The following is a 21,554-nucleotide window of genomic DNA, read 5'->3' as shown; positions in this document are numbered from 1 at the left end:
AAGTTGGTGAGAGTCAAAGGGGACAAACCAAATTCTTTAGCCTCCTGAGGAAGTAGAGGCGCTGGTGAGCTTTCTTGGCCATGGCATCCATGTGGTTTGTCCAGGACAGGTTGTTGGTGATGTTCAATCCCAGGAACTTGAAGCTGTCAACCCTCTCGACCTCAGCACCATTGATGTAGACGGGTGTATGTACACCGCCCCCTTTCCTGAAGTCAATGACCAGCTCTTTAGTTTTGTTGACATTGAGGGAAAGGTTGTTGTCGTGACACCATTCCACTGAGCTCTCTATCTCCTTCCTGTACTCCGACTCATCACTGTTTGAGATACGGCCGACAACGGTGGTATCATCTGCAAACTTGTAGATGGAGTTAGAGCAGAATCTGGCCACACAGTCGTGAGTGTATAGGGAGTAGTGTAGAGGGCTGAGGATGCAGCCTTGTGGGGCACCAGTGTTGAGAATAATCGGCCGGAGGTATTGCTGCTTATCCTCACTGATTGCGGTCTGTTTGTTAGAAAGTCCAGGATCCAGTTACGGAGGGAGGTGTTGAGTCCTAGGGCTCGGAGTTTGGTGACAAGCTTGCTTGGGATTATTGTATTGAAGGCAGAGTTCAGTTCATGATATTGGGTTCACCATCCTGCTTACTTCCCTCGTTAAACAGCAGCGTGAGAAGAATCTACGGGTGTCAGGGCTGGGACGTAGTGTGAGTGAAAGAGAGATGGAGGGGGAACCGGCCGACCAGTGTCCTGGGTTTGCTGAGCAGAGGAAGCCTGAGGTGTGACGGCAGTTTGCTCTGGGCGGGGTGTTCCCGAGGACCACTATCATTGAGGTCCCGAAGGGGCAAAGGATGGACCAATTCGGCTGTGTAGGAGGGAGGCAGCAGGTGATGGGCAGCCATTGTCGGCTCTTGGACTGTACTCATTGGAGTATAGAAGATTGAGAGGGGACCTCACAGAAACATTTCCACTGTTGAAAGGACTGGACAGAGTAGATGTGGCTAGGTTGTTTCCTTTGGTGGGTGAGTCCAGGACTGGAGGGCGCAGTCTTAGAATTAGAGGGTACCCATTTAGGACAGAAGTGAGGAGAAATTCCTTTTGCCAGAGGGTTGTGGATTAATGGAATTGGCTGCCCCATACAGCTGTGGAGGCCCGATCATGGGGGGTGTTTAAGGAGGAGATTGATTGGTAATTAGTCAGGGTATCAAGGGATATGGGGAAAAGGCCGAGAATTGGGGCTAGATGGGAGAATAGTTTAACTCATGGTGAGGTAGCAGAGCAGACGCGATGGGCTGAATGGCCTATTTCTGCTCCTTTGTCTTGTGATCTTGTGGGTTATGGGACAGGATATGCTCAGAACACCAGTGAGGTTATTCACGTCCTGAACCCGCTCGATGTCTCCTGTGGGGATCCTGACGCCACGTTTTTATCAAGCACCTTCAGAGATTTGCACTGGGGTAGATGGAAGGGTGAATGGCTCAGGGGTGAAGCTGGGGTGAGAATATAATGGATACACCTTTCTCGGCATAAGAGTGGCAGGAATGTTTTTCAACCCTCAGGGGTTTACAGTATTCACTGCAGTGAAGTGGCAGAGGGATACGCTGTCTGTGCTGGAGGTGGAAAGGACAGTGGAGACCACAGCAGGAAGGGAGGCAGGGTGCGGGGCAGAGACAACGGCCCGTGTCGGCGGTACACAGGGGGCAGCCAGCCCGCTTCCCCGAGCACCGTCCTCGGGAGTGGATGGTACCGGACTGCTGGTTCATCCGTGTGTTGGTGCCAGAGCTGAGACAGAACACTACACAAAAAGATATATTTCACTGTGTGTTTCGATGTACATGTGACTAATAAAGATCTTATCTTATCTTATCTTATTTCTCACCGTCCCAAAGCTTAACATGGACCCATACCCCGTTAGTTGCAGTGATGCTGGAGGAACTCAGCAGGCCAGGCAGCATCCGTGGAGAAAAGCAGGCGGTCAACGTTTCGGGTCAGGATCCTTCTTCAGGACTGAAGATAGGAAAAGGGGAAGCCCAGTAATATAGGAGGGGAAAAGCAGAGCAGTGATAGGTGGACAAAAGAGGGGAGGCGGGGTGGGCACAGGGAGGTGATAGGTAGACTGCTGGTAAGAGATAGTGATGGGCAGGTGCGGGGAGGAGGAGAGAGCAGATCCACCGGGGGGGTGGGGGGGTGGGTCAAAGGTAAGGAGAGAGAAAAAAAAGCTAGGAAAGGGAAGAAGAGAAGCATGGTGGGGGGGGGGGTTGTGGTGTAGGGGGGTGGGGATCACCTAAAGTGGGAGAATTCAATGTTCATGCCGTTAGGCTGCAAGGTTCCGAGACGGAAAATGAGGGTGCTGTTCCTCCATTTTGCGCTTGGAATTCTCCTGGCAGTGGAGGAGGCCGAGGACTGACATATCAGTGATGGAGTGGGAGGGGGAGCTGGAGTGATACTTGACCGCCTGCTTTTCTCCACGGATGCTGCCTGGCCTGCTGAGTTCCTCCAGCATCATCGTCTTTTTCATCTGGATTCGAGCATCTGCGGTCCTTTGTTTCCCTGTTAAACTACTACTGTAACTACAAATTCATGCTATTTCCAAAATATTCCGAAGTTTTGCAAAGCTAATCAAAACAATGTATTAACTAAATTTCTTCCAAAGGCTTCCCACTTTCCTGTCCTTGAGCATACAATGTTTCACATCACAGCTCTAACCGTGGTTCTGTTCTGGACTTCCCCTTCTCTCTGCTGACCCTTTTCAAGCTCGGAAGTCATCACTGATCTTCCTGCTCTGGATGGTTCCCAGAACATGGTCCTCAGTCTGTTCCCCTACTCTGGCCACACTGTACCAAGTACGTAGAACAGTACAGCACAGGAACAGGCCCTTCGGCCCACGATGTTGTGCTGAACTAATTAAAACCAGTAATTAAACGGCCTAACTAAACTAATCCCTCCTGCCTAACAATGTCCGTATCCTCCCCATTCTCTGCACATCCATGTGCCTATCTAAGAGCCTCTCAAACGCCTCTATCATATCTGCCTCCACCCCCAACCCTGGCAGCGCATTCCAGGCACCCACAACTCTCTGTGTAAAAAAACTTACCCCCCTCTCACCTTAAATACATGCCCTCTGGGATTAGACATTTTGACCCTTGGAAAATGATACCAGCTGTCTACTCTATCTATGCCTCTCATAATCGTATAAACTTCTATCAGGTCTCCCCTCAGCCTCTGACAGTCCACGCAGTTGGTATTAAATTATCATAAAATGAACAAGAGGCTTGATTTACTTATTTTTGAATGATTCTGATCATCTGATGGCTGCTGCCCTTGGAAAAGACAAGCCAGTTGAAGTTGGCATGGCGTTGCCTTCAGAAGGTCATGTTGCCTACAGACGCAGCCCCTCTGCAGTGAAGGATGGAGGTGACCACCTGCTCTGGGCATGGGTTGGGATTCTTCCCTCGAGCAAGATGGAATCTCGGTCAGTGCCTTGAGCAGGTCAGCAAGCCATGGCAGCGGCAACTCTCCAACACCTTGTTCTGGGAATTGGTTTATTATTGTCACATGTACTGAGGCACAGGGAAAAAACCTGTCTTGCGTACCATTCATACAGATCAATTGTTACACAGTGCATTGAGATAGTACAAGGTAAAATAATAACAGAATGCAGAATACAGTGTAACAACTGCAGAGAAAGTGCAGTGCAGGTAGACAATAAGGTGCAAGGTCATAATGAGGTAAATTGTGAGGTCAAGAGTCCATCTTATCATACAGGGGGACAAGGGTTCAATAGTCTTATCACAGCGGGATAGAAGTTGTCCTTGAGCCTGGTGTACGTGCTTTCAGGCTTTTGTATCTTCTGCCTGATGGGAGAGGGGAGAAGAGAGAATGTCCGGAGTGGGTGGGGTCTTTGATTATGTTGGCTGCTTTACCAAGGCAACGAGAAGTATAGACAGGGTCCATGGAAGGGAGGCTGGTTTCCGTGATATCTGTATCAGCCTCGTTCCGGTGCTGTGCGGCTGAGGCAGACCCCCCGTATGGATGTGGGTGGTGGGCTGGAGATGCCAACAGCACAGCACTGAAGATGTTGCTGCAGTGGAGAGGAGGCGATGCTGGAAAGGTTGGCTGAGATACAGCTCCCTCCTTTAGAAAAGAGGTGAAGCTTGATTGGATGCTTAAAAACTGTCGGAGGAACTCAGTGGGGTCCCAGAACATCGGCCATCCCCCTGCCTCCACAGATGCTGCTCGACCCGCTGAGTCCCTCCAGCAGTTTGTTTTTTGCTCCAGATTCCAGCAGCTGCAGTCTCTTGTGTCTCCAAGTTTGATGGAGGCTTTGAGTTTGGTGAGACTGTACCACACGTGGGTCTATTCAGTACAAGATGCTAGATTCTGCCCATTACCCTCCCCTCCCTTACATACCGCCAAAGGGTCCCAGACCTGAAATGTTATCTGTTTCTCTCTCCACAGATGCTGCCTGACCTGCTGAGTGTTTCCAGCAATTTTTGTTTTTATTTCAGATTTCTGGCATCTGCGGTTTCTTCAAAAGTGCCCCGATTCCAGAGACGAAGCACCTCAGGGGAACGTCATCTCTGGCAGTGGCGAGAATGAATGTCTGTCCTACGTGGTGGTTGAAGCACTGGGGTATTGATGGTGCACGCACACAGGAGAACAGACGCATGTGGGAGCAGGGTGGGAGGCAGAAGAAACTCGGAGCAGGAATAGACCACTTGGCCCCTCAAACCTGCCCCACCTGTCAATATGACCAGATCAGATATCTTATTAGTCACATGTACATCGAAACACACAGGGAAATGCACCTTTTGCGTTGAGTGTTCTGGGGGCAGCCCGCAGGTGTCGCCACGCTTCCGGCGCCAACATAGCGTGCCCACAGTTTCCTAACCCGTATGTCCTTGGAATGTGGGAGGAAACCAGAGCACCCGGAGGAAACCCACGCAGACACGGGGAGAACATACAAACTCCTTTGTTCAAGACTCTCCTGCATCTGGACACTTACCCTCTCATTCCCCCCTGAGGATCTGAGATGTTTCAATAAGATTACCCCTCATTCTCCAAAGAATATGGATCCAATTTCATTAGTAGTGTGCGATAGGATAACCCTCTTATCTCGGGAATTAGCCGAGATTGGAGTGTCCAAATGAGATTCCAGTGACTGGAATGGGACGGGGTGGGTGGTGAGTCAAACACCGGCGTGTGATGTCCAGCCTGAGAATGCGGGGTCTGGGCGGACAGAGACGACCCCATAGATGGACACCCAGGAGACTGGAATCTGGAGCAACAATCTGCTGAAGGAATGAATTCATGTAGGGGGTCGGACCCGAAAATGTCAACAATTCCTTGCCCCCCACAGATGCTGCCCAACCCACTGAGTTCCTCCAGCAGATTGTTGGTTGTGCCTCTGTAAATGGGTGGGTGCTGCAGTTGCGGTGCAGTTCTGGAGCTGAAGTGTTGCAGATCTGGAGCCGGGTCTGTAGTGGGACCGGTGCAGTGTAGGAGTGTTGCGGGATTGTTGCAGTGGTGGGAATGTTGCAGAAACTGTTGGAGTGCAGGAGTGTTGCAGGAACTGGTGCGGTAGTGTCACGGGACTGTTGCGATGCAGTGCGGGAGTGTCGTGGGACTGTTGCGGGAGTGTCGCGGGAATGTTGTAGGAACGTCGTGGTGCGGGACTGGTACGGTGTGGGACTGGTGCAGTGCAGGAGTGTTGCAGTGCGGGAGTGTTGCGGGACTGGTGTGGTGCGGGAGTGTTGCGGGACTGGTGCGGTGCGGGAGTGTTGCAGGACTGGTGTGGTGCGGGAGTGTTGCAGTGCGGGAGTGTTGCGGGACTGGTGTGGTGCGGGAGTGTTGCAGTGTGGGAGTGTTGCGGGACTGGTGCAAGTGCGGGACTGGTGCGGTGCGGGAGTGTTTGCAGGACTGGTGTGGTGAGGGAGTGTTGCGGTGCGGGAGTGTTGCGTGACTGGTGCGGTGCGGGAGTGTTGCGGGACTGGTGCGGTGCGGGAGTGTTGCGGGACTGGTGTGGTGCGGGAGTGTTGCAGTGCGGGAGTGTTGCGGGAGTGTTGCGGTGCGGGAGTTTTGCAGTGTCAGGAGTGTTTGCGGAATTGGTGCGGTGCGGGACTGGTGCGGTGCGGGAGTGTTGCGGGTCTGGTGTGGTGCGGGAGTGTCGCGGGGACTGGTGCGGGTGCGGGACTGGTGTGGTGCGGAACTGGTGCGGTGCAGGACTGGTGTGGTGCGGGAGTGTTGCAGTGCTAGAGTGTTGCGGAACTGGTGTGGTGCGGGAGTGTTGCGGGGTCTGGTGCGGTGCGGACTGGTGCGGTGCGGGAGTGTTGCAGTGCGGGAGTGTTGCAGGACTGGTGTGGTGCGGGACTGGTGCGGTGCGGGAGTGTTGCGGGACTGGTGCGGTGTGTTGCAGTGCGGGAGTGTTGCAGGACTGGTGTGGTGCGGGAGTGTTGCGGTGCGGGAGTGTTGCGGTGCGGGAGTGTTGCGGGTCTGGTGCGGTGCGGGACTGGTGCGGTGCGGGAGTGTTGCGGGCCCGCTCGGCTGTTGCTCCGCCCGCAGTCCCCCCGCCCCCCGCGCTCCGCACCGCCCCCCCCCTCCCCCCCTCCCTCCCTCCCTCTCCCCCTCCCTCCCTCCCTCTCCCCCTCCCTCCAATGCCGCCTCAGCCATGGCAACTGCCGCATCGCAGCCGCGGCCGGCCGACGAGCCGACCTGCCCCATCTGCCTGCAGCTGTACACCGGACCCGGTGGTGCTGGGCTGCGAGCACCGCTTCTGCCGCTCGTTGTCTGGCGGAGGCGGCGGCCGAGCACTGCCCCGAGTGCCGGCCCGCGGGAGCCGCGGGAGCCGGCGCCGTGCCCTGCAGCTACTGCAGCCGCGCACAGCAGCCCGCCGTCAAAACCTGCCTCAGTGCGAGGCGTCATGTGCCCGCTGCACCTCAAGCTGCACACGGGCAGCGGCGTCTTCCGCAGCCACCCGCTGGTGGACACGGCCGCCGACCTGTCCGCCTGGAGGTGCGCCGAACACGAGAGGGTGCTCGACGTCTACTGCAAGGACGACCGGGTGTGTGTCTGCACCCTCTGCACGCTGATCGGCCGCCACCGGGGCCACCGCTGCGGCACCATCAGCGAGGGCGAGCGGGAGCTGAGGGTAGGTGCGCGCCCCCGCCGCCGATCGCGCTCCCCGACCCCCCCCCCCCATCTCCCCCCCACCCATCTACCCCCATCTCCCCCCCCATCTCCTCCACCTTCCCCCACCCATCTACCCCCATCTCCCCCCACCTATCTCCCCCACCAACCCCCAAACCATCTCCCCCACCTCCCCCTGCCTATCTAGCCCCTCTCTCCCCCACCCATCTCCCCCCCACCAACCCCCAAACCATCTCCCCCCACCTCCCCCTGCCTATCTAGCCCCCATCTCCCCCCACCCATCTCCCCCCCACCTATCTCCCCCCACCAACCCCCAAACCATCTCCCCCTCACCCATCTCCCCCCACCTTCCCCCAAACCATCTCCCCCACCTCCCCCTGCCTATCTAGCCCCCATCTCCACCCCCCATCTCCCCCCGCCCATCTACCCCCCATCTCCCCCACCCATCTACCCCAACTCACCCCCATCTCCCCTCCACCCATTTCCCCCACCTCCCCCCAAACCATGTCCCCTCCCCCCACCCATCTCCCGCCCCATCCATCTCCCCCCCCATCTCCCCGGGCTAACCCGCTCCCTTCTCCCTCCCAGGGTCAGCTGTACCGTCACCTGAAGACCATCGAGCGGAACCACCACGTCCGTGCAGGCTGCCCTCAGTGAGCTCCACACCCAGAAGGTGAACACCCAGGTGGGTGCCTGGGACCCTGCGGGCACCGGCGGTCACTGGTTGGGGAGGGGGGAGGGGGTGGGTCAGGGACAGAGAGAGGTTTCCTATGGGTCAGGGGCAGGGAGAGGTTTCCTGTGGTTCAGGCTGAGGCTTTGTGTGGGTCAGGGGCAGGGTGAGGTGTCCTGAGGGTAGACCCTGGGTGGTCAGGGACAGGTTTTCAGGGGAGATGGTATCTGGGCAACTTTTGAGGGAGTCAGGAGGAGAGTGTTGCCCGGTGTGGTCCATGTGGACGGTAGCCAGGGCGATTGATGAGGTCCCACAGGGCCGGCTGGCCAATGAAGCGGAAGCCCTGGGATTTGAGGGAGAGGCAAATTGGATCCAATATTGGAGACGCAAGAGAGACTGCAGATGCTGGGTTCTGGAGCAAAAACAAACTGCTGGAGGAACTCAGTTGGTCAGGCAACATCTGTGGAGGGAAAGGGATGGTCAACATTTTGGGTTGAGACCCTGAGAGTGTAAAAGGGGAGACAGCCAGTATAGGTGAGCGGGAGGGCTCCGGCTGGAGCTGGCAAGGTGACAGGTGGATCCAGTTGGGGTGCAGGATGATGGAGCCAGGTGGAGGTAGAGACAGAGGCTGGAAGGTGATAAGTGGAGATACAAGAGGCTGTAGATGCTGGAAGGAAGGTGGGAAGTGAAACCAGACAAGGGAAGGATGATAGCAGATGGAAACCACTTGGAGGAGGGGTTAGGTATATTGGTATGGTGACGGGCACGTAGAACTAGGTGGGGTAGAGGAACAAAATTGGGCATTGGGAGAACTGTGATCAGAAGGAGAGAAAAAGGAACGTGGGGAGTGTGGGTTCCCTGAAATTGGAACATTCGATGCTCATACCATTGGGTTGTAGGCAACCCAGGCAGAATATGAGGTGTTGTTCCTCTAATTTGTATTTGGCCGTGGAGGATGCCGAGGACAGACAAGATGGTGTGGAAAATGGGAAGGGGAGTTGAAATGGCTTGCAACCAGGAGGTTAGGATTGCCATTGCGGAGAGAGAGCAGGGGGCTCAGCATGACCATACGCTAGTCTCCACCTCGGTCTCATCGATGTAGTAGTGAGGTTTGGAGAAGGTCCATCTGACTCGGAGGGGCTGTTTAGGTCCCTGGAGGTATCGGGACAAGTGTGGCAACCTTCTCTGGTTGCAGGGGAGTGTGCCAGGGGACGGGGAAGGGTGGGTGAAGCCATGGAGGAATGGTCCCTGCAGAAAGCAGAAAAGGGGTGGGGAGGGGAAAATGTGACCGGTGGTGGGATCCCGTTGGAGCAGGATGATGTACTGGATGTGGAGGCTGGTGGGGTGGCAAGGAGAGGGACCAGGGAATATTGAACGTTGAGGGGGTGTTTCTCTGATTGGGGTCTGTCACCAGTGGTCCTCCTGGACTCAGTGCTCAGTTCCTTGCTTTATATAATGTATACAGTATTATTCATTTCGATCCAAACGTAGGTGACATGATAAAGATGTTAAAAGATGATACAAACATTGGCCGTGTGGGTGACAGTGGCTGTGTTTCTGAGTCCCCTGGCATGGTGTCCTCTTCTCCGACGTGAATTTGTGACTGAGGTTCCTCACTGCCGGGTTTTAGAACATCAGCAGGGACACCAAGGCCCCTGTTGTCTTTCAGTTGGTATGTGGCCGTCTTCAACTTCTGTGGGTCAGAGGGTGGCATCATGCAGGACAGCCACTTATATTCTGTGGAGTAGAGTTAAGGGCACTCCCGTCAAAGACAGTACCAGTTGAGGAGGTCCTTGAAGAGCTCTTCAAAAGGGGCTTGGCTGCCTCTTCATCCTTGAAAAGATCACCTCCGTTCTTGGTTCTCAGTGGGTGCCATAGTGCCTCACCAGTGCTGAAGAACCCACGCCTAACATGGCTGTTAGCGATTTGCTGGATTTTCTGTGCTCTTTCCACACACCAATCTGTTTCGGAGTATTGTTTATTATTGTCACATACGGAGATACAATGAAAAACTTCAGTTGCATGCCATTCAGACAGATCATTCCATACTTAAGTACATTGAGGTAGTTAAAACCCAAAGAGGATGCAGAATATGTGTTTTTGCTACAGAGAAAGTGCAGGTAGACAAATAAAGTGCAAGGGCCACGATGAGGTAGATTGGGAGATCAAGAGCCCATCTTTAGCTTATGAGAGATCCATTCAAGAGTCTGATAACAGCGAGTTAGAAGCTGTCCTTAAGCCTGGTGGTACATGCTCTCAGGCTTTTGTATTGTATCTTCTGTCCGACAGGAGAGGGGAGAAGAGGGAATGACTGGGGTGGGAGGGGTCCTTGATTATGTCAACTGCTTGCCCGAGGCAGAGGGAAGTGTAGATGGGGGGAGCTAGTATGTGTGATGCACTGGGCTGCGTTCACAACTCTCTGCAATTTCTTGTGGTGTTGGGCAGAGCAGTTGCCGTACCAAGCTGTGATGCTGTGATGATGTTCTTCAGATCATGGGTTTTCAGTTGGACCTTGGCCTTCAGGTACCTGTAGAGCTGTCTCTTTTCTCTTAAAGTGTGGTGAAACTTCAGTTCCAGAAGCTCCTTGCCCAACGCTTTACCTAGGTCACACACAGTGAAATTCCTTCCGTTAAGTTCAACTTGAAGTTTATTATTGTCACAGGCATACATACACAGGGTATAAATGCCATGAAAAATTAGCTTTTTACAGCAGCAGCATAGCACATTACAGGGCGAGGGACAAACATAAGTTAATATAAACTTAAATTAAACTAAATTATACATAGCTTAACCCCTCCATCTCATTTTACAGCTCACCCCTTTGATAAACCACGGTCATATCTCCTTCTGTCTTTCCTCATCTCCGTGTTCATTTTTTCCTTTATGAAGTTCTCTCTGATCCACCCTGGGAATACTTCCAGCATCAGAAACAGCTCCGAACATAATTGTCATCAACTCAGCTCAAGCTTCAGACAAAAGTTTCTCTTTGATCACCAGTACATTAGCTCAAATCTTGACCCTATGAAATTAAAATGCAAGACCTCAAGGGTAGTGATCTCCGGATTACTCCTGGTGCCGCGTGCTAGTGGGTCCGGGAATAGAAAGATAGGCCAGATGAATACATGGCTGAAGAGCTGATGCAGGAGGCAGGGATTCGGGTTGTTGGATCATTGGGATCTCTTCTAGGGTAGAGGTGACCTGCACGAGAGGGACGGGTTGCACTTGAACCGAAGGGGAACCAATATCCTCTCAGGGAAATTTGCTTTTGCCACCAGGGAGGGTTTAAACTAGATTGGCAGGGGGGGTGGGACTCGAGAGAGTGGTCAGTGAGAAGATTGGTGCATGCAGCAACCAAGGATAACCAGGATAACCATACTTACAGTAAAAGGGCAGACTGGACCACTGCTTTAAATTGCATCTGTTTCAATGCACGTAGCTTAACAGGTAAGGCGGACGAACTGAGGGCGTGGATTGCCTCTAGAGACTGAGATATTGTGGCCATAACAGAAACGTGGCTGAAAGAAGAGCAGGACTGGCAGCTCAATGTTCAGGGACACTGATGCTTTAGGTATGACTGAGGAACAGGGAAGAGTGGAGGGGGTGTTGGCATTTTGATAATGGAGGACAAAGCTGCAGTGCTTAGAGAGGATATTCTTGAGGGATCATCTAACGAGGCCATTTGGGTAGAACTTAGAAATAAGAAGGGGATGGTCACCTTGGTACGGCTATTTTATAGACCCCCACCACCACCCCCGGCCCAGTAGTCAGCAGGAACTTGAGGAGCAGATGTGTCGAGAAATTGCACATAGTTGTGAGAATAGTCGGGTAGCGCTAGTGGGAGATTCCAATTTTCCTGGTATCGACTGGGCCACCCAGAGCGCAAAGGGCCTGGATGGGGCGGAATTTGTGCGGTGCGTCCAAGATAGTTTCCTTGCGCAATATGGAGAGGAACCTACTCGGGAAGGAGCAATACTGGACCTCCTCGTAGGGAACGAGGCGAGCCAAGTAACTGAAGTGGCAGTTGGGGATCACTTTGGATCCAGTGACCACAATTCTATTAGTTTTAAAATAGTTATAGAAAAAGATAGAACAGGTCCACAGGTTAAACTCCTGAACTGGCAGGGCCAACTTTCAGGACATTAGGCAGGATCCAGCTGGGGTTGACTGGGCGACTCTATTTAAAGGCAAAGGAACAGTTTGCAAGTGGGAGGTTTTTAAAAGGGTCATATCGAGAGTCCAGGGGCAGCATGTTCCTGTTAAGGTGAAGGGTAGACAGACCAAGTTCAGGGAACCCTGGCTAATGAGAGATATCGAGGCTCTGGTCAGGAAGAAGAAGGAAGCATACATTGTGTTTAGGCAGCTGGGTACGAATGAATCCCTGGATGAATATAAAAAGTTTAAGTCCAGGCTTGAGGAAAATCAGGAGGGCAAAAAGAGGGTATGAGATGGATTTGGCAGGCAGGGTTAAAGATAATCCCAAGAGGTTGTTCAGTTACATTAATAGTAAAAGGTTGACTAGGGAGAGACTAGGTCCTCTTAAAAACCATCAGGGCTGCCTATATGTAGAGCCGCAGGAGACAGCTAAGATTTTTAATGTCTATTCCTCCTTGGTGTTTACTGAGGAGAATATCATGAATGCCAAAGAAATGAGGGTAATAAGTAGTGAAGTTTTGGATAGTATGCATATTACGAGGAAGGAGGTATTTGCAGCCTTGAAGTGCACTAAGGTGGGCAAATCCCCAGGGCCTGACCAAGTGCACCCTGCGGACCTTGAGGGAGGCCAGGGAAGAAATCGCAGAGCCCCTTGTAGAGATATTTACTTCGTCGTTAGCCACTGGCGAAGTTCCAGAAGACTGGAGGGTGCCTAATGTTGTTCCTTTGTTCAAGAAGGGTAGCAGGGACAGGCCCAGGAACTAGAGGCCGGTGAGCCTGACTTCAGTTGTAGGGAAGTTATTGGAGGGAATTCTCAGGGACAAGATCTACCATGACTTGGATAGGCAAGGCCCGATCAGGAATAGTCAGCGTGGTTCTGTGCGTGGGAGGTCATGTCTGACGAATCTTCTGGAGTTTTTCGAAGAGGTAACTAAGGGGATAGATGAAGTTAGGACAGGGGATGTTGTCTATATGGATTTTAGTAAAGCCTTTGACAAAGTCCCGCATAGCAGGCTAATCTGAACAGTTAGGTCGCATGGGATTCAGGGGGAGCTCGCGAGGTGGATTCAGAATTGGCTTGATGATAGGTGGCCTTTGCAGGTCGATTCTCCGATTGGAGGCCTGTAAATAGGGGGTGCCCCAGGGGTCAGTGTTGGGACCTGTGTTGTTCATTATTTATGTCAATGATTTGGGTATGAATGGATATGGTACAATATGCAAGTTTGCTGATGATACTAAATTCGGGCGTCTTGTTGACAGTGAAAAGCAGGTTACAATGAATTGCAAAGAGATCTTGATCAGGAGATGGGCTGAAGAACGGCAAATGGATTTCAACTTAGATAAGTGTGAGGTGATGCATTTGGGACAGTCAAACCAGGATAGGACTCGTACAGTGAATGGCAGGGCACTGACGAGTGTTGTGGAACAGAGGGAGCTGGGAGTACAAGTGCACAGTTCGCTGAAAGTGGCCATGCAGGTAGACAGAGTGATGAAGAAGGTGTTTAGCATGCTGGCCTTTATCAGTCAGGGCATCCGGTTTAGGAGTAGGGACATCATGTTGCATTTATATAGAAGTCATTGGTGAGGCTGCACTCCAATTGTGTACAGTTTTGGACACCCTGTTATAGGAAAGACATTGTAAAGCTGGAGAAGGTGCAGAAGAGATCTACGAGGATGCTGCCTGGACTAGAGGGCCAGAGTTATAGGGCGAGGTTGGCCATGCTGGATCTTTATTCCTTGGAGCGTAGGATAATGAGGAGTGACCTCATCGAAGTTTATAAAATCGTGAGGGGTATGGATAAGGTGGACAGTCATAGTCTTTTCCTCAGGGTTGGGGAGTCCAAAACTAGAGGGCACAGATACAAGATGAGAGGGGAAAGATTTAAAAGAGACCCGAGACGTAACTACAAAGAGGGTAGTGAGTACCTGGAACGAGCTGCCAGAGAAAGTGGTCCGGTACAATTGCAACATTTATGAGGCATTTGGGTAGGTACATGGAAAGGAGGGGCTGGGAGGGTTACAGGCTGAACGTGGGCAACTGGGATTAGCAGGGAGGATGCTGTGGTCGGCATGGACTAGTTGGCCCGAAGGGCCTGTTACCGTGCTGTATTACTCTATGATTCTATGACCATTCTAAATATGATTCAAATTTCGGATCAAGCCATCAAAAGGACTTCATTCTTTAAATTGTGCATCATGTACAGTGATTTTAATTTTCAATTAATTACTAAGAATCTAATTTGATATTTATCTACAGTGCAATAATCTACGAATTAATAACCAGAACTAATTCATCTTTTAAGAATCTGATAGCAGAAACTAAGAGGGAAGTCAAGGAGAAGTACGATGAATTGAGGAAGCACATTGAAAATGAAGAACGGGATGTTTTCCTGTGTCTGGATAAGGAACAGAGCCGTGTGATAGCAGCAATTGACATTCAGATCCACAAGCTGGAAAATGAAATTAAATTCTTTGAGATGTGCCTGGTCAATTTTAATGACCTTTCACAGAAGAGTGAAAAGCTTTCATTTATACAGGTAATATGTTCCATGAGAACTTGCTCATTTTCTCATAATGCGCTGATAATTCAGGTTACCCGCAGTTTATACAAGTAAAATGCTGTCTAATGTGCTTTTCATATAACTAATATGGTATTTATTTAGATAATGTAAAGTAAATGTATAATAATATTTGTACAGGTAATATAAGATTACATGGGTAATGTGTAATTTACAGCTGATAGATTCAGGTAATATTTTTACACAGCTTTATCTACTCAAGTTGTTATTTTCATGTGTACAAGTCATTGTCATATCCCTAGCAGTGCTGTTCTTGTTGACGTTGCCTTGGAAGGCTCAGGCTAAGCAAACAGAGCGGTGTTGCAAAAAGACCTGCACTACAACATCAAATGTCACTGAACTGACTTTGAAGGTTCTTAGAATTTATGTGTTCTCCTTCCACTCTCCTAACAGTAATACTGTGGTTTGATGAAAACCTCAACGATGCTGGAGGAACTCAGCAGGCCAGGCAGCATCCCTGGAGAAAAGCAGGCGGTCAACGTTTCGGGTTGGGACCCTTCTTCAGGACTGAAGATAGGAAAAGGGGAAGCCCAATATATAGGAGGGAAAAGCAGAGCAGTGATAGGTGGACAAAAGAGGAGATGTGGGGTGGGCACAGGGTGGCGATAGGTAGACGCAGGTAAGAGATAGTGCTGGGCAGGTGCGGGGGAGGAGGGGAGAGCAGATCGACCGGTGAATCTGCTCTGGTGGATCTTTTTTTCTACCCCTCCTTTTTTCCTCCTTACCTTTGACCCATCCCCTCCTATATATTGGGCTTCCCCTTTTCCTATCTTCAGTCCTGAAGAAGGGTCCTGACCCGAAACGTTGACCGCCTGCGTTTCTCCACGGATGCTGCCTGGCCTGCTGAGTTCCTCCAGCACCGTCGTGTTTTTCATCTAGATTCCAGCATCTGTGGTCCTTTGTTTCTCTCGTAATACTGTGGTTTGATGTGTACTGTGTAAAGAACTCTCTCGTGCATTATTATTTAAAGCCAGCCACTTCATCACCTGAACTACCCATTGGCAACAGTACCAGGGGTAACATAATTCATCAGTGTTCATAATTCCCAGGAATCCAGAGACCCTTATTGTCTCTGTATATAATACAATACTCTTTATGAATTAGATAGATCCTGTTCCACCAATAGGTCACTGCTGTCGATAACTAGTCCATAGTAACACAGTGCTTCCCAAGCAGCTCCCACATTTTGTTTTTTAAGTTTATCATCTTGTCACCTTTATTGAAAGGAGAGTGGGAGGAAGACTCTCGAGAAATCACGGACAGGACTGTAGACTGAAGCAGAAAGAAGGCATGAGGCTAATATTGCACCTAGAACGGTTATCAAACCTCCCCTCAGGCAGCCGCTTTAGATACCCTGGGATATGAACGATGCTGGAATGGTGTGGAGGTTGAACTCAGCTCTATGATCCCTGGCTCAGGGTTGTCAGCAACCAATCTCTTAATGCCCCCGACATGTATAACAATTGGAGCTTCACAGTGGTCCTGTCACTGGGCCCATGACTTAAGTCAGTGTGGACTCTACAGCAGGTGACGGAGGTGGGAGGGTCATAAACTATCCAGTGAGCAAAGGTGTACAGTGACAACTGTGGATTGTACTCTGGAAGGTTAATTACATTTTAGCTCAGTGATGCCTCCACTGACCACTTTGCATGTCAGTTAGTAAATAAATGATAATCAAAACTACAGATGGTAAAGTCAGCCACCCTGTTCTTTAAGAGGCTTTTAGATCGACACATGAATATGAAGGGGATGGAGGGACGTGGATGATACACAGGAGGAGGACATTTAGTATAAATTGGCATCAGGATCGGCACGACGTTGTGGGCTGAATGGCCTGTCCGGTGCTGTACTGTTCTGTCTTCTATGTTTCTGTTGTATTACGCAACATGCCTGCACTAGGGCTGCACTTTTGCCTGGGAGTTTGCAGGCCTAAGGCAGCCCTGTCATTGGTTGGGACTCTGGCCGGACTTAAGTAGGAAGGAAAATTGTCCCAGTGATTTTTGTTTTGCAGGAGAGTCCAGGAACACTTCTTAATTCCAGATACACCAGGACAATCCTGGAGATAACTGTTCATCCCAATAAATCCAGTTTGTGGTCCTCCTTAGACCCAGCAGAGTGTTCAGTAAAGAACACAAATGATGCACAGGCTTAATTCAGCTCAGACAGCACTCTATCTATGTGACCTCCTTAGTGACTCTGACTGCCTCAGTCCTGAAAGAGGGCTGAAGGAGCTGTGTCTCGTTTCTGGTGAGCAATCACCGTGTAACAAAAACGTACTGTGAGTCAATCCTGAGCTTCCAGTTTAATCTACTATTTACAGCCTCTGTACTAATGCTTGGCTGACATGGGTGACGTTTGCTTGAGAAGTCAAGCAAGAACAACACTTTAAGCTGCTGCCTCAGCCGCCCACATCTTTCAACTGCTCGAGACGCTCCGAGGATTCTTCACCTCCAGTGTGCAGGAGACATTTAGGAGGAAGGCATAAAAGAGGTTTCTGGACAATGCGGTGATCCCTGCAAGGAACCAGTGCTCGGGAAAACGTAAGCTGGAGAGCAGGCTTCACTTTGGAAGAGGCTTAGCTTCCTTCTGGGCACACGGGAGTGTGACACCATTAGCTGAACATCCTGGCTTTGGCATTGACTTCTGACTGATCATTCTTCTCAACAATATCAGGCATGAATGGATGACTTATGAGAGGTGATTGACCTGAATCCTTTGTCTTGTTTCCCTCTCCGCAGGCGCTGCCTGACCTGCTAAGTATCCCCAGTACATACTGTCTTCATTTTGTTTCCAGCAGTTGGGTGCCTTGCACTGAGCCCCACATTGCAATGTGTCATTAAAAGGGGCAAAGAAAAGCCTTGCACCTATTTCTAGTGCCTTTCACAGCCACAGTGCTCTCTAAGGTACATTGCAGCCAATTGAATTGAAGTCACTGTTTCTACAAAAGAATTACAACAGCCACTTTGGACCAAGTAAAGTCTCTCAATTTTGTTCTAGCCACCAGAATATCCTGAAGAATCTGTGCATAGGAACAGGCCATTCGGCCCACCAGCTCTTGGCTGTTTGTGCTCCAGGGCATGTCGAATCTCTGCACATGGGAAATATAAGCCCAGTCTCCTGACTCGGAGACAACGGTACCACCACCGAACCACAGCTGGCACCTTTACAGACTAACCGGAGGTGCCATCCACCACTACGGGGATTACGCAGCATTGTTAACAGTCACTGTTATAAATGCTGATTATTGAGATCCAGTTGTTCCTTTGGCTAACCCATGGACCAATGGAAGACAGGATTAATGATCAATGGTTTCTCTTCCTGCTCTGAGTCCCATCACCCCTATTCACGCTGATTTTAATCAGTTCTTGGTTAAACAACACCTCATTTTTAAAATTCTCACACTTTTTTCCAGTCCCTTCATGCTCCCCCCCCCCCCACCCCCCCCCCCCCCCCCCCACCACCAATTTCAACTGGCCTTTTAGTCCTCGGCGGTATCTGCACTCCTTCACTGCCTCTTCCTTAACTTCAGTTACTCCGTTATTGGTGCTGGTGCCTTAAACTGCCAAGGACCGAAGAATTCTGTCGCTAGACCTCTCCTCCCTGCCTCTCATTTCTCCTCAAGGTGCTCCTGGAAGCCTTTGGCCAAGTTTGTGGTCATTGGCTGAAATATCTCCCCATATCACCAGCTGTTGACTTTCTTGCCATAACACCCCTGTGAAATGCCTGGGAAAAGTGCCATATAAATGCAGGATGTTTGAACTTTGTAATTAGCAAAACCTACAGATACCAATTAAGTCCAGTTAGGATAACTTGCCATTCCCAATAGTTTATAAGCTCGGAAATCTGGAAGACTGGAATTGTTAACAGAGAACTTGAATAGAGTGCTGTCACCTGACTGATCATTTGTCCTTTGCTCTCACTCTGCCTTGTCTATGATTAGAAAAGTAAAAGCTGTGCTTTTATTTTTAAAACACGTTGTCTGAGCCGGCACCGTCCTTTATGTTTGTAATATGTGTGACACCATTAATTTAACAATTTAATGCAAACGGATTAAGATGGCTGGATTGCATAGAAGCATGAAAGTGTCCATTATAAGAGCCACTGACAGTATTCCATGCTGTCTGGAGCTGATGCTTACCATGGGCAGCAAGCTGGCAGAGCTCTTTGTTGGAGGAATCCAGTTATCACACCCATGGCATGACATTCCTGTCACGTAAGTTCCAAGAAATGGTCTTTTTCTCTGTAGTTACTGCCTCCTTGCTCTGGGAGGTTTTATGACTCACTCCTTCCTCTGATGGGGCTTTGAAGAGGTCGTGGTTCAGTCAGCTGCTTCTGCCCCTTCCTCTTTGGGTTTCCTTATGATGCCTTTGATCTCTCCTACGCCCAAACAACTTTCTTGGAAGTATGGTTGCACCCGGTCAGTCTGTAGGAAAGACACATTACAATATGGGGCTCAGTGCAAGGCACCCGACTGCTGGAAAGAAAATGACCTTCTTCTATAGTTACAGAATAACTTTTCATTTTAAAGATAAACTTTATTCATAAAAAATATACATACAGGAAAAACAGTGCATGGCCTCCTTTATAGTCAAGTTTATACATTGTTGTACAAAACACCAATGCCACTCACATGGTCTTTGAACAATACACCCTTCAGGTGTTTGAGTGACTGTTACACAGGACCCAGCCTTTCGGTGCCCAGCTTCTGTGTTGGCTACACCAAGTTTTAGTGCATCCTTTAGCACGCACTCCTGCAACCTGGAATATGCCAGGCTGTTCATTAAACCTGTTCCTGTGTTCATGGTGACAGAGGTTCAATAGCAGACCAAATTACTTATGGCTGAAGGCTGCACATTAGATAGGATAAGATAGGATATCTTTATTAGTCACACGTACATCGAAACACAGTGAAATGCATCTTTTGCGTAGAGTGTTCTGGGGACAGCCCGCAAGTGTCGCCACGCTTCCGGTGCCGACATAGCACGCCCACAACTTCCTAACCCGTACGTCTTTGGAATGTGGGAGGAAACCAGAGCACCCGGAGGAAACCCACACAGACACGGGGAGAACGTACAAACTCCTTACAGACAGCAGCGGGAATTGAACCCGGCTCGCTGGCGCTGTAATAGTGTTACGCTAACCGCTACACTATGTGCCATAGCACTTGTGTGCCCAGGTCAAACAAACCACTGGCAAACTACATCCAGGGAAATATTTGAGACAGTGTTCTGCCAGTGATGGTGGCACAGTGGTTAGGGCTTCTGCCTCACAGCCTCAGGCACCCAGGTTTAACCCCAACCTCAGGTGTCGTCTGTGTGGCTTGCTTGTTCTCCCTATGACCATATGGGTTTGACCCAGGAGCTCTGGTTCCCTCCCACACGATCTGTTGATTGGTCACTGTAAATTGTCCCTATTTTAGGTTGATGGAGGAGAATAAGATGGTGGGAATGTAGTTAATGGGGAATGCAAGAGAAAAAATTGGATTAGAAGGTGCTTGATAGTTATTGTGGATGTGATGGACCAAAGGGTCTATTCCCATGGTGTATGTCTCTATGACACATGTCACCTTTGGTCGGTAAGTGACCAATGTGTATAGTATAGTCTCGTGTTACTTGGTCAGGTTTATTGATAGTTTATTCTACAGAAATAAAAAATACAAGAAGACCTACAGTATACCAGGACAACACACTAAAACAAGGAGAACAGAGAACAAAACAAGAATTGAGAAACAGTAAATTGCGTTCAATTACATAATGTTTACTCTGAGTTATGCATCTCATTAAAATTTAGGCCTAATCGATAATTGTTGCCGTGAGCAGTATAATTCTTCCTTAGATATTCTGGTTATCTTCATAGCTCCCAGTTACATTCTTAAACAGAGTTGGCTAAATACCAGAGTTTTACATAAGATATCTTAGGCAATGAAAAAAATTGTTGTTCTAAGAATGAACTCATCGGTTTGCTGACTCATAATTTTCTTTAACTTTGGGATGTCAGCGTGAGCTGCTTATGTAAGAGGTCAGGTTGGTGGGCGCAGTACTGAGCTCCCTCATAGTATTATTCAGGTACAGGTCACAAAACATAAGTCACTTGCACTTAAATGTGGTAAATATTAAAAGAGCAAACCGCACTGTGGTGGCAGGTGAGAGTGGTGGGCAGGGAACCAGGCAGAGGTTCTTTCAGTCTAAGTTGCAGCTTACGTTCTGCGCCAATTAACATAAAACATAGAACAGTACAGCGCAGGAACAGGCCTTTCTGCCCACAACGTCTGTGCCGACTGTGATGCCAAATTAAACTAATCCCACCTGCCTGCACGTGGTCCATCTCCCTCCATTCCCTGCGTGTTCATGTGCCTGTCTAAATGCCTCTTAAACGCCACTAGAGTCTGCTTCCATCACCACCCCTGGCAGTGGATTCCAGGCATGTACCACTGTGTAAAAAAAATTGCTCCGCACATCTCCTTTAAACTTTCCCCCTCTCACCTTAAAACTGTGCCCTCTACCATCTGATGTTTCCACCCAGGGAAAAAGACTCTATCTACTCTGTCTAGGCCTTTCATTCTTTTTATAAACCTCTATCAGGTCTGACGCTCCAGAGAAAACAGTCTAAGTTTGTCCAACCTCTGCTTATAGCTAATACTCTCTAATCCAGGCAACATCCTGGTGAACCTCTTCTGCAAAGCCTCCACATCCTTCCTGTAATGGGGTGACCAGAACTGTACACAATACTCCAAATGTGGCCTAACCAAAGTTTTATACAGCTGCAACATGATTTCCTGACTCTTACACTGAATGCCCAAAACACAAATAAAAATTCTCAGTGCCTATTTGAATTCTTAATGTGTTTGCAAGAAGTACAACTTCTAACTCTATATACTGCAAATTTACTTATCCTGACTTGTATCTTACAGGGATTCAGTTCAATGATAACCAGGTAGGTGGCAATAACGTTATCACCAATTGTATTTAAATGTATCAGCATATAATGGAGACGATATAAGAGCCGGGCTAATA

General features: G+C 49.7%; 1 protein-coding gene across 1 annotated transcript in view; it reads left to right on the top strand.

The window, feature by feature from the left end:
* The first annotated feature begins 6,661 nt into the window (after positions 1–6,661).
* LOC127582698 (tripartite motif-containing protein 14-like) overlaps positions 6,662–21,554 on the top strand; it is a 24,797-nt gene continuing 9,904 nt past the window's right edge. Inside the window, exons 1-3 of the mRNA XM_052038263.1 lie at positions 6,662–7,141; positions 14,266–14,499; positions 21,452–21,474. Of these exons, the coding sequence (XP_051894223.1) occupies positions 6,662–7,141; positions 14,266–14,499; positions 21,452–21,474 (737 nt within the window). The remainder of the gene's footprint in view (positions 7,142–14,265; positions 14,500–21,451; positions 21,475–21,554) is intronic.

The sequence above is a fragment of the Pristis pectinata genome, chromosome 24, assembly GCF_009764475.1.
Source record: "Pristis pectinata isolate sPriPec2 chromosome 24, sPriPec2.1.pri, whole genome shotgun sequence".
Classification (NCBI taxonomy): domain Eukaryota; kingdom Metazoa; phylum Chordata; class Chondrichthyes; order Rhinopristiformes; family Pristidae; genus Pristis; species Pristis pectinata.
The sequence above is the reverse complement of the archived record's forward strand: the minus strand, read 5'-3'. Positions and strand labels throughout refer to the sequence as shown.